This window comes from Myripristis murdjan, chromosome 2 (assembly GCF_902150065.1).
Source record: "Myripristis murdjan chromosome 2, fMyrMur1.1, whole genome shotgun sequence".
In the NCBI taxonomy this organism is placed as follows: Eukaryota; Metazoa; Chordata; class Actinopteri; order Holocentriformes; family Holocentridae; genus Myripristis; species Myripristis murdjan.
The window spans coordinates 11,103,561-11,116,201 of NC_043981.1; the positions used below are offsets into that span (position 1 = coordinate 11,103,561).

The 12,641-nt window shown below is 40.3% G+C and overlaps 1 protein-coding gene across 2 annotated transcripts in view; it reads right to left on the reverse strand.

Annotated features, from left to right (window-relative positions):
* Nucleotides 1-2,504: 2,504 nt before the first annotated feature.
* Nucleotides 2,505-12,641, reverse strand: part of LOC115372249 (multidrug resistance-associated protein 4-like) — a 29,844-nt gene continuing 19,707 nt past the window's right edge. For both annotated transcript variants that reach the window (XM_030069976.1, XM_030069968.1), the window contains 16 exons: nucleotides 12,021-12,158; nucleotides 11,769-11,806; nucleotides 11,392-11,504; nucleotides 10,838-10,984; nucleotides 10,634-10,713; nucleotides 10,392-10,542; nucleotides 10,067-10,186; nucleotides 9,224-9,334; nucleotides 8,608-8,708; nucleotides 6,257-6,448; nucleotides 5,998-6,153; nucleotides 5,766-5,855; nucleotides 5,472-5,644; nucleotides 5,137-5,242; nucleotides 4,183-4,317; nucleotides 2,505-3,583 (listed from right to left, as the gene is read on the reverse strand). In XM_030069976.1, the coding sequence (XP_029925836.1) occupies nucleotides 3,557-3,583; nucleotides 4,183-4,317; nucleotides 5,137-5,242; nucleotides 5,472-5,644; nucleotides 5,766-5,855; nucleotides 5,998-6,153; nucleotides 6,257-6,448; nucleotides 8,608-8,708; nucleotides 9,224-9,334; nucleotides 10,067-10,186; nucleotides 10,392-10,542; nucleotides 10,634-10,713; nucleotides 10,838-10,984; nucleotides 11,392-11,504; nucleotides 11,769-11,806; nucleotides 12,021-12,158 (1,878 nt within the window). In that variant the 3' untranslated portion in view covers nucleotides 2,505-3,556. The remainder of the gene's footprint in view (nucleotides 3,584-4,182; nucleotides 4,318-5,136; nucleotides 5,243-5,471; nucleotides 5,645-5,765; nucleotides 5,856-5,997; nucleotides 6,154-6,256; nucleotides 6,449-8,607; nucleotides 8,709-9,223; nucleotides 9,335-10,066; nucleotides 10,187-10,391; nucleotides 10,543-10,633; nucleotides 10,714-10,837; nucleotides 10,985-11,391; nucleotides 11,505-11,768; nucleotides 11,807-12,020; nucleotides 12,159-12,641) is intronic.

Below are 12,641 nucleotides of genomic sequence, written 5' to 3' on the forward strand. Positions count from 1 at the left end.
GCATTCCAATTTTAGATATATTTTGCAGTTTAACAATGAATCACAATTCTGTGACATTGGAATATAATGATCTCTGAGGCTGAAATATTCATTTCCTACTTCATATTTCCTGTTAAAATAATATATTATTCAGTAGGATTATAGGATTATTGGAATAGTAAAAGTTGTTGTTTTTTCACTTCATATGCAGAGAAAATAGCCCTTAATTTGCTGCTTTTCTGCTATTTGAATTGAGACCTTTGCTACCAAAAAACAGTTCTTGTAATCAAACTTAAAGTAGTAGCTGATGGAGGAGTTTCTGTTGCCCCAGTTTTAGAAGAAAAAATAATAACACATTTGAAAAGTGGTGCAGAAATAATACATGAAAAAATATGTTGAAAAATGACATTGCATTTAACGAATGAAAGGGGGCTTAATTAAGAAAGAAAAACATATCTGTTGTTTAACAAGTTTGAATGTTTCAGATTGTGCATATAAATTGATATTCTCCATAAACATTGACTGACCTTAGACAGACATGGTCAAAAAAAAATTCCCCCAACCTCATGTAAATTGAAAATATTTTAAATTTTGGGTGTTTTTTTTTTAAATATAAAAATGAATGGTCATAGACATCATAGAAACTGGTTTGTAATGGGTTACTTATTCAGTTTTATTTATTGAATTATAACAGTAATAGTTGGACTGAACTTCAATAACATTTTAAACAGGGTGCATGGGTTAATCAAGTGCCAAGATTTAAATGTATGGATGCCTTTTATATTTTACACGTAAAACTGATACAACGTCTGTACCTTAAGTAAGAAAAGACAATGTAAAAAAATTTTGGCACTGAAGCCAAGAGAAATTTTCTCTGTTCATCACAAGTCTGTACCTTAAGAAAGAAAAGACAATGTAAAAAAATGTTTGGGCTATTGCCATTCAAATCTTGACTTTAATAATAACATCTGTAATGTAACCAAAACTGCTTTTTATCATGTACATATTTAAAGTTCATCTCTTTTGCAGGTGCATAAACATTCACTGTCAATTTTCTCTCACTTCCAAAGGTACACATGTATCAGCATTACTGGGGTACAATTATCATCATGAAAAAAAGACCAGGACTCTCAAATTGAAAAATAAGATAAAAACTTTATATCAGGAAAGTAAAGCCATTGCACACAAAAATAAACAAATGATGTATACAGACAGAGGTATCAAAGGTGTGATAACAAAAGGAAAAATCATCATCTTAACATAGACAGTAACACATAAAAGTTTCTATTTCCAGGTCTATAAGTACCATAGATTCACACATATTGTTTTCAAATAAGAACAATATTGAGAGGTAAAGGCACAGCCAAAGTTTCACAGTGGAAATTACTCCATGTAATTGTGTGTCTGTATTCAGACCTCACTGGTATCTTTGGTATTGAATATTGTCTTGCACGTGCTCAGCAGACAGGGGAGATCCACCTCTCTGGTGTCTCAGCACTAAAAAACACAGGTGGCGATATTTGTGTTGGAGCTACACAGGTGCACAGAGCACCTGCATCGCTCCAAGACAGAAAAGCAAAAAATTCTATTTAAATTTGCAGGATGTGAAAGATGCCTCCATACCTCATCTGAAAGCCAACTCTGAAGTGGAGCCTTTTGTTGACATTGTAAGAACATCTTCAAAAACAGTATAAAACAGCAATTAGAACAATACTGAATAAAGTTACCTATAAAATACCTATAAAAATATACAATAGTGTGGGTCGTGTCTTCATATTTTTTCTGCAGTAAAATGTCTCCGTGACACCCTGCGGCTGTCATGCATGTCTTCCAGGACTGAAATGCTGAGAACTGCTGCAACATCTTTTTGAATTTCCCTTCGGGGGTGAATAAAGTTTTACCTAGCTACCTACCTACCTATCTTTATTAAATACAACTTTTATTAAATATAGACTTTGTGAACCTTAAAGAATTATTGACTTGTATGTCATTGCAACACCTTACCACTTACCACTCTCCCTGAAATAATGCCTCAAGAAAAAATTTTTTACAGGCTGTCAGAATCTGTTAGAGCCTGTCAGAGCTGTCAGGTACTGATATCCAGGCTCTTTAGCCTGGATATCAGTAAAGCAGGGCTACTCAACCCGCGGACCGGGGGCCACATGCGGCCCATGGGTCATTTTTAAGCGGCCTGTCTCTGTCATATAATAAAAATATTATTATTATATCTAATTATTGACAGTCTGTGGACAGTTCATTTCTATCACTAACATTTCGTGAATGAAGCCTGTTTATTTTATAATGTTCCAAGGGAGCGTGCTGTGGCCTAATTTCAGTATTAACCTCTGAGCAAGCTGTCCATTCTGTTCACATTTTGGGAATAAAGCCTCATTTTGTTGTAACTTGATCATTTCATCATTAATCATTGCATGACATCTTTTTTTCAGTGAGGTTTGGCCTTGGATGGAAATGTAGCTGTTTTCTGTATTAATTTTTAGACTAGTCATGTAGCCTGTGACAAAATTATTGTTTAAACGTCCAAAATAGGTCAGACATTTTTTAGCTTGCGGCCCTTGGACACAGCTGAATTTTGAGTGGCCCCTGAGCCATCTTAAGTTGAGTGGCCCTGCAGTAAAGTATTCTGCTTCCCCTATTCCAAACTACAGGCTGCCCGGCTCTGTGCTACCCTACATGCTGACCACAACTCAGGAGAGACTCAGCAGCTAAATGCATTATTAACTATTATTGAGTGAGAGTGAGAGAGTGAGAGAGTGAGAGAGCGAGAGAGCGAGAGAGCGAGAGAGCGAGATGGTCATGCGGGGCAGACAGTGAATGGAGGGAGAGCGGTTTTGAGTCACAGCAACTGCAAGAGGTTCTTCTTGGTACTGACATGAGTGTGCACAAAAAAATATCAGCTCATAGGCCCAGTAGTTTCCAAGAACAGCTGCAGACAGACACACACATGCACTCAGTCACATTCACACACACACATACACACCCACACACACACGCACAGGAGTGAAAACTAGATCTCCTACACCTGGCGGAGATAGTGACAGCTGATGTGACTGTTCCTGCTTACTTGCTCAGGATCCTCTACCTGGATTGTTTGGGCCGACAGTGCTGATCCCATGGACACACTTAGCTCACGTGGGTGTTTTCAGTGCTGCAGATTTGTAATGGTTTTCCAATTTTGAGGCCATCAATAATGTACACCTCAAATATTCCCCATTCCATCAAAGCCTCCATCCTTTGTATGAACATGTTCAGATCCATGCAGAGTGAGCTGTGATTTCAAAGCAGAAAATGTTGACCCTTGGTGCCCCAGCAGGTTAAACTCCTCAGGGGTGCATAACAGAAATATTGCCACTGTTCAATCAAATCTGGAAAGATAGCTTTCTCTCATTGCTAAATGTGATGAAGTTCCCAGTCTTCCAGAAACGCCAGGAGCGGTGGTGACTTATGAACTTACACCTGGACACACTTTACTTACATCTGGTGTGTTTACACAGCAGTATGAAAGAAGAGCAGCCTTTTGACAAAGCTGCTCCACCGTTCTGAGGCTCAGTTGAGATGTTCAGGCTGCGGTGCTGCCTCTGTACGCCTGTCAAAAAGTTAATTTCTGGTCAGTTCAGCCCGATAGGTTTTAGGTTACAAAGTTGAAATACTTTGCATACTTAACAAATCAAAATATGAATATGACAATTACTCCTGTTTCTGTTAGACATGAGCACAATAAGCAGAGGAATGTGTGTTACATAATAGTTTTCATGCATTTTTGTCATTTTCAGGGTTTTCAGATTCCTGTGTTCCCACTATAGCTTCAAAACCCATCCACATCAGAGATAAAGAAATGGCTTCTTGGAATGTTGGCAATATAGGGATTTAAAGTCAGTATAAGATGAAAAACAACTTCCACCTTACTAAGTTTACACAATAAGACACCTTTTAACAAATGTTTTCATGTGTTTTCAAACAAAATCCCGTTACTTGCTAGAAAAAAAAAAGTCAGCAGACAAGATTCAACCTTTAACCTTATACTTTTAAATTATTTCTCCCTGCCCCATGTTCTGCCCTGACTTCCTGTTTCAACAAGAAATACAAACAAGCAACATATTGTCAAAATGCAGGGCCCACATGGGAACCTCATAACTCTTCTACTCAAAATCAAACATCATAAATTCGGTGCAGGTAACTGCTCACCTGTCTGGCTGACTGCAGGAGTGCCGCTGCCTCGACCTGTCCAGTCTGCTGCACCAACTTGAAGAGGGCACTCTCTTTGTTTTGGAGCAGGATGTAGGGATGGTCGAACTCCTGGATGGTGCCACTGTCCAGTGCCTGAAAATACGAAGAAGGCAGAGAATCGCAACCACTCTCACTTTAACTGCCGCCTCCAAAAGATCCACAGGAATTCGTCTTGGTAGCACTGGTGCAGATACAGTTCAACTATACTGACATATTTCATAATGACAACTCACTACATTTCACACTGACAAAAATTACGAGCTCCTCACATACCGGCATGCAAATCATGCAAAAATGAACAAAGTACAAGATGACAGACAGTAGACCATATGCTCCACAGATATATAATCACCATTAAATGTGTCCTTTCAGCATGATGAATGGTATGGGTACAGCTGCAGAGAGGGAATTATAAGTATTAAGCAGCACTTTCAACCAGCTTGACAAGATAAAGTAAGGAGTTGCATGGCCTGTTGAGATGGAATTGCCTGTTTAGTCTGTTATGATGTCTGAAAAATGTTATCTTAAATTTATACTTACAAGCTACAGAAGTTATTTAGGTGTTCAGAGAGAGGGGGTTAGATAGACAAATGCTCTAAAAAAAAAAAAAAAAAAAAAAAAAAAAAAAAAAGGGATATCATCCAATGCAGCTTCCTATTTTTGGAGCAAATAGAGAATAAAATCAATCATGGCCTTTGCTTTAAAAATCCACTTCTATCCTCCCTTTAAAGTCCATGTGGAATGAGAGTTGAATGATTGAACAAGTCTGGTGTGTGTCCAGCATTATTTCTTTGGACTCTTGTGTGTTTGAGGTAAAGTGTGAGAGCGGTGGCATTCAAGCACAGCATTCTGTTCCATGTGCCTCTAAGGACATGGATGTAGTGAATGCATGTGACTGAAGAGGGGCCTCACCAGTATGCGGTCGCTGTCTATGATGGTGTTGAGGCGATGAGCGATGGTGAGCACCGTGCAGTCTCTGAACTTCTCTCGTATTGTTCGCTGGATCAACTCGTCTGTCCTGCAAGAGCCACAAAATTGGACAGAGGACACGCTTGTCAGAATAAAGAGTAAAGCCAGAGTGTCAGAGTAAAGCCAGAAAAATACAACAACACACTAGAAATTAATGTACGCTGTGTGTTTAAAAAATGTAAACTTAGCCCAGGATTAATTCCCCTCTTGCTGATAGAGAAAACACTCGAGCATATGGCTTGCTTCAGACAGGATTTAGGCGTCTGTCCCAGCGCTACCTGGGGTCCACGTTGGCGGTGGCCTCATCGATGATGAGGATGCGATTCTTCCTCAGGATGGCTCGGGCCAGACACACCAGCTGCCTCTGGCCAGCGCTGAAGTTGGAGCCCGACTCGGCCAGAACCGTCTCCATCTTACCAGGCAGCTCCTCCACCGCGGCCTTCAGCTGGACCTGCGCCGAGACACAAAGAGGATCTAGACTCTTCCTGGAAAGAGCTGTATGTGCAACTTCGTGTATGTCCACAACAAAATTTTGGGCATGTGTGCTATGTGGCTGTGTGTTGCTTGCTTACCTCCTGCAGGGCGTTCCACAGGTCTTCATCTGTGTGTTGGTTGAAAGGGTCCAGGTTCTTCCTCACGGTGCCGGTGAACAGCACCGGGTCCTGGCATTATCATCAATTAAACAAAATAATCATCTCCTTACATTTCCAAAATGCTACAGAATAACATCTCTATTAACTAAAGCACTGCTGATTTATCTGGCTAGTTATGGTATACCATAACTGGAGGTCATCTTATCAGTACCTGAGGAATGATAGACATCTTCTGGCGCAGGTCATGGAGGCCGATCTCAGAGGTCAAAATGCCATCGATATAGATCTTGCCCTGTGGCTCTGCCAGGCGGAAGAGGGCTGAGACCAGGGAGCTTTTCCCAGCTCCTGTCCTGCCCACAATGCCAACCTGACCAGCAAGAAAGAGAGAAACCACATCTTCTCATGTTCACTGAGCCCAGGATGGATTATGGGTAATGATTATGGGTTGTCTCCAGAACAAACTCTCACACCTTCTCACAGGGTTGGAAGGTGGCACAGATGTCTTTCAAAACCAGAGGCCCATCAGCACTGTAGGAGAAGTTAACCCGGTCAAAGGTCACCAAGCCTTGGTTGGGCCACTCAGGAGGAGGACGCTTCTGGGTTTCCCAGGGTGCTTCACTCTCCAGCTCAGTGTATTCCACCACTCTTTCCACTGACGTCATCTGAAGAGACAGGATGTTTATTATGGAACTGTTCCGTCTACCACTGATTAGTTTAGCTAGATCAGACTAGATGATTATACTTTTTTTTTTTATTCTTTTTTTTTCTTGAGTCTATGGCTGACATCACCTCGGTGTAGGATACTCACTTGGATAGGCTTTCAGAAATGCTAGGGCGAATTACTGAAAGTCATTATTAATCACTATAGCAGTGATTATTAGTTCACCGAGGCAGTTTTACCCAAGGATAGGCATAATAATAACTGATCAAAACTATATCACTGGGTGATCAGGCAAGAGAGCAGTTTACACTGTGAATATTACCTTATATGGCCTAAGCATATACAGTTAAGTCCATAGGTATTTGGACAGTGACACAATAATTTTGCCCTTGTGCACCACCACAGTGGATTTGAAATGGAGTGATCAAGGTGCGACTGAAGCACAGACCTTCAGCTTTAGTTTGAGGGGTCAAAAGAAAATATGGAATTAACCGTTTAGGAATTACAGCCAGTTTTATACACTGTGACCACATTTTCAGAGGCTCAAAAGTAACTGGACAAACTATACATCACATATATAACTATAATTATAAGGGTTATATTAAATCCAGACCTCAGGCAGTTTATGACTGCCTGAACCCATGAACATCATCAAAATCTGGGGGCGTGAGCGTTATTATCCTGTTTATTTATGCTTTAAAAAGATCAATGCAACAGGGGTATGCACAAAAATTTCAGCTGATGCATTTTTTACATTACACAAGCTTTTGAAAAGGGCGGTCGGCCCAGCTGCTCTCAATTAGTGCTGCTGGTGATACAAAGGTCTACAGAAATGGACTGAGAGCAAGTTTCTCAGTGTGAGTGCATGAGCCTGCTGTGTCTGTCTGAGGAATAACAAAAAAAAGAAAACAGTAATGTGAACTCTCTTTTTTAGCGTGAGCCATTCTTTTTTAATTAAGCGACTTCCTTTTTCTCGATTACGAGTCTCTGGAGCTCAGAGAAAAAGTTCAGTCTACAGTAATCATACGTGGCAGGCAGTTCCTCTGACCCACTCGCAGTGTGACATGTTTAAGGCAGTGGTTTGTTCAGCTTTCTTCAAACTAAAGACCACTGATGTAAAAGCAGGTTTTTGCTTGATAGACAGGGAGCACTAGTCAAGTTATAACATTCTTTCTGAGGCTTTCATCATAGCTACGTTGATCATGAAACTTTGTTTCTCCAGTTTAGCTCTCCAGAATGGGAGTTGGCTTAGTTGTTAAAGCCTAAATCAGTTATATCATAATTCCCCTAAGCAGTATACAATGAAAAAAGTGTCAGACTCAAGTGTATGAACTGCATGAATGAACATGCACTCCTCCGCCGATAAGATGTGGGCTTTGTCTGAGAGGTGGAGTTGGAGGTCAGCAATGGGTGGCATTCTCCTTAGAGGGCAATTTTGTTGCACAAAGTTATGTCATGAGTTATTTTTTTTTTATTTATTTATTTGAGCCACAATTTGTCATCTCCAAAATGCCAGCATGTCTAGTCCTAGGTTCTGTAATCTTCTGTGACTAAAAAGCAAAGCACAAGTGTCTGAGCACGCAATGCGCTGTGAGGTTTAAACCACAGAGTCAACTCTATCAGGAATACGTTTTTGCCAACGTGAGTTCCAACGTGACTGTTTTTAACTCCACTCCTCTTTCCATTTCTTGTTCTCATTCCTCTTTCCACACCACCTGCCCAGCTCCAATTAACATACCAAGATGATCCCTGTCATCTGTTTATCTTAGATTATATAAATCATTTTCACTATTCACCAGTGCTCTAGACACATCAGCAGCAGTGAGCCTTGTGATAGACAATTATCATGATCATTGCCAACACAGCATAATCAGTATAAAGTCAACAGATAAGCTCTGTGTACACTGCCGCAGAATAAACTCAAACCTGCTGGGCTCCTGTTCAGACGTGTCCTGTATTTACAGTTGATGTTGAGTGATTACCCAACGATATACCACAACACATAATGCCAATGAAGGCATTCATATTCTGTTTGAGGTCGTTGTTCCCCACTATCAGGGAAGGAACTATAGATTAAGTTCTATCTGTCTGACATGTGAAGGTCACTGTTGACTTATTTCAGAATGAAGCAGCCAGTTTGGTTTATCAGTGCGTGCTCACCATGTTCTCCACCTCGGCACTTTGCCTCACAGTCCACTGGAAGTTTCCCACCAGTGTCACAGCATAGGTCAGCACCAGGCCCACCTGCCCGGCCTCCAGCCCTACAAACACCAACACATACACACACACACAGAAAAAATGTTGCCAAACATGACTCTTCCCTGCAGAGAAGGCTTGCTCGCACAGTTTTCAGCTTTCAAAACAATGTCGTCTTTGCATAGCAGAAATATGTAACAGTGCACGCCTATAGACAGCCGTTTTTCATTTAACTGCATGGCAAAGAAATTAACTGGTGTTAGCTCCTTTGTGACTCCACATAGCAGACACTCAGTGTTTACACTTGGAGAAATGTGTGATGATCACTGGCTTCCAGTTGTGATGAGAGATTTTCACAAAAAGTTTAACAAACCAGGATCATTTGGGAAAACAGTGGGAATAGTATGTTTACATGCAAACATATATTAAAAGGTTCTCTCATCTTCTTCAATCTCTTGTTAGAAAAGACGCTGACAGACTGCCCCATTTACCCAACATGCAAAGCTTGTAGAGTGGATGAAAGACTTCTTTGTGCACACGGAGGCCCTCTGTTAGGAAAGCCCTGTGTGCAGTTCCTCACCGTCTCTGAGAAGGAGGCAACCGAATGTCGCAATGGTGACAAATAAGGTGCAGATGCTATCCAGGCGCAGTGCAAACCAGCGGGAGGTTATCAAGAACAAAAACCAAGCCTCTGAAAGGAGAAAAAAAAAACAGGAGTACAAGAAAAAGCAAGAATGAATGTCAATGCAAAACAGCCTTATTTAACAGAGAAAAACCAATCAGTATAGGAGCCTTTAAAGCACACTTGAAAGGCTCCTGTTCTTTTGGGACAGTATTTTAGTGTTACTAGACATTTAAAGTAGTAGTGGCACCAATGGTTGATTGCATTAAATAACATGCTGGGCATCAGCTACCCACCTAGCAGTCTAGTTAGAGGAGAAAGTGTGTGTACTGGTGGTGAGCGGGTAGTGCATTAGAAGACATTTTTAAGAAGAAACTGTTCGAGAGGGGAAAATGCCTTCACGGCTTTACAAAGAGACAATTATGTAACTAGCTTGCCGTGACATGTCAAATGTACCAGGAACTGATAAGTACAGTTTATACTAATGTAACATCATCAAAATACAGCTTTTAATAAAAGATTTTAAACAGAACCATAATCTGTTAACCATGGACCAAAATGACCCAGCTGCCACTAACCACAATTTGTCATGTTTAGTCAAGACCACTTATGATTTAAAATTGGTGGACTGCTCACCTTAAAGATAAAAACTGATGTCAAGAGGGCATATTTTTACAAAACATGGAATTTCACATTTGGCATGAATAGTTTCACATCAGATCACATGATAGAAGAGTGCTTGTAACTGGTAGACTGCTGGTTTGAGTGCAAAATCATAAAATCAGCAATGTAAAGTTGAACCTGAATGCAGATCCTGATGGTCATCAAAGGTTTTCTGAAACCTGTCCTCTGCTCTGAAGGCTCGGATGGTCCACAGACCCTGAAGAGATGAAGACAGGTGGGAGAAGACTGGACTCCGGGCTGCAGGGAGGACGAGGCAAGAGGGGGAAATGCAATGAGAAGCCATCAGTTTTTCCTTGCACTCTACATTTAAGTCCACCGTCAAAGTCTTCATCATTGGCCAAACAAACCTATTAGTTCAAGACTAAAATGCTGCAAAGAGAAGACATTATACACAGGATTTATTCACCATAAACTACCCATTCAATTTTGTCAAGATACGTACTTGTGGACTCGAGGCGTTTGACATCTCGTGATGTTTGCAGGTAGAAACGTCGCAAGTACAAGAAGAACAAGAGCAGTGGAACGACAGGAATGAGGATAAGAGGGATGACTGAGGCCGCCACCACTACCACGCCAATATTCTGCAACATCAACTAAACAGAAAATAAAACAGCATCACACACTGAAGAATACCAGGAAATCACATCTGAAGATAGTTTTAATATAATTATAATGCTTTCATACTTGGTAGAAGTCCACAAAGGTTATGGGTAACAAGGAGTCCAGTTGGCCGATGTCTTTGGAGAATCTGTTCAGGATTCGTCCTACACCAAAGAAAATAGACAGAAGTTAAATAATGAGCCAAGACCAAAACACTGGAGCTGAGCACAGTTTTCTCTTTTTTGTTCTCCAACAAAGCTCCAAATTTCCACTCTGTTAATGGCTCACCAATTGGGTTGACATCAAAGAAGTGCACTGGGGTGCGGAGGACAGCGTTGAACATGCTGTTGTGGAGGTTCTGAGACGAACTCACCAGGCCATCAAATATTGCTAAACTTCGGGCAAAGCCAAAGATAACAGCCGCTGCTGTTAAAGCTGAAAGCACAAAACCAACCATGAGCAAAACCCCGAGTAACTGTACATTGAAATTAGATTAATATTGTTTCCTGGCTTTAAAGGCTGCAGTACAGTAAAGGGATGCAAATTTCTCAAGTCATTATGTATTATGTATTAGAATCTCTCCAGTGTATATATCTAATTAGAGCAGAAGTCAATATTGTCACTATGTTGGTATTGAGGTTTTTGGTCATAGACATCATGATTTTTGATTTTGGCCGTATCACCCAGCCCGAGTTGTAATATAGACAACAAACACATGCTCTACAGAATGGCGCATTGTGCCTAATAGTTATGTATAAGGCAAGTAAAGTTGTTGCTTCATGCAAATAAAAATATTTTCATATTTTCATATTTGTGCTGAAAGAAATGAATGTAAGGCTTACCTGCATATATGCCAAGGTAATAGGAGAGATGTGACTCTTCGCTTGAGAGAGTAACATTAGGGCCATGTTTAATAACAGGATCAACAGTGCTGTTGTAAAACTGCTCTCTTGCCCTGTCAGGGACAAGAAATAAAGAGCAGATCAAGTATGCAGTAAAAGATTAGAAATTATTTAGAAAATGATAAAAATGACACTAAGAATGAGTCATTTCTTCTGTTAGTGCAAGCAGAGGCTGGATAATATGAAAGCCTGTTTCCGCCATACGAAAAGATAAAAAAAAATTGCTATATTGCGAGATTTTTTTTCTTCAATTGAGACTTGTTAGTATCCACTGGGCATTAAACAATACAACTTAGATGAGTAGATGATATGCTCACCAGTATACCAGCCACCAGTCCTGAAATATATATGCAGCCTTTGGATGCAAAAAGAGTTCAACAAATTAGCATACTGAAGTACAACAGATTCATTTTTGTGGACATTTCTGTTGCTGTCCATTAGAATAAGAGCAGAGATGACAAAATAGTGCATTTATATTTTTTCCTGTTCAAGTATTATCCAAAACCTTATAAAAATAAAGGTACTACTGCAGTATTTGAATGTAAAAGGCCTCATAAGTCATGGCTTACCTCAGCTATGACACTTAGAAGGACTATGGCCAGTAAAACCAGAGAGCTGCAGCCCGCAGTGAAGAACTTGAGATAAATGTCACAGCTAATATTTCCCTCAAACCGAGACTCCTCGGCCATCGTCTGAGCAGTTTCCCCCTGCAGTCAAAAGTAATGACACATCAGCGCCTTCTTATCTAAACACACACAGCTGCTGAGGGCAGGATGCCAAAATGTGGACGTGGGGATGTATGTTTTTGAGGAAACTGTCAAATTGAGGAACACAGTCAAAGTTTAAATTGTAGTATATGATTCGATCCTTTCAAATGGCTGTCCGCTTGACAGTGGATCTGCCTTTGGAAAGGGGAGAGGCTACCCCCAAATCTTTTTGTTCAGTAATGAATTGGTGATTGTTTACCTTATGATGATCACCAACTGGAGGTCATTGTTTACACACCTTTTTAATTTTTCCAATACATCACTGCCTATATGTAAAGCATTAGGTGATAATTCTTCCCGTGTCAAAATACAGGTAAAATTTTAGAATTTTAAAACCCAACATTTGTGAGAAACCTTTTAAATGTAATAAACTTAGAGTTAACAGTGCATGCACTGTTAACTCTAAGTGTGCTACAACAATCA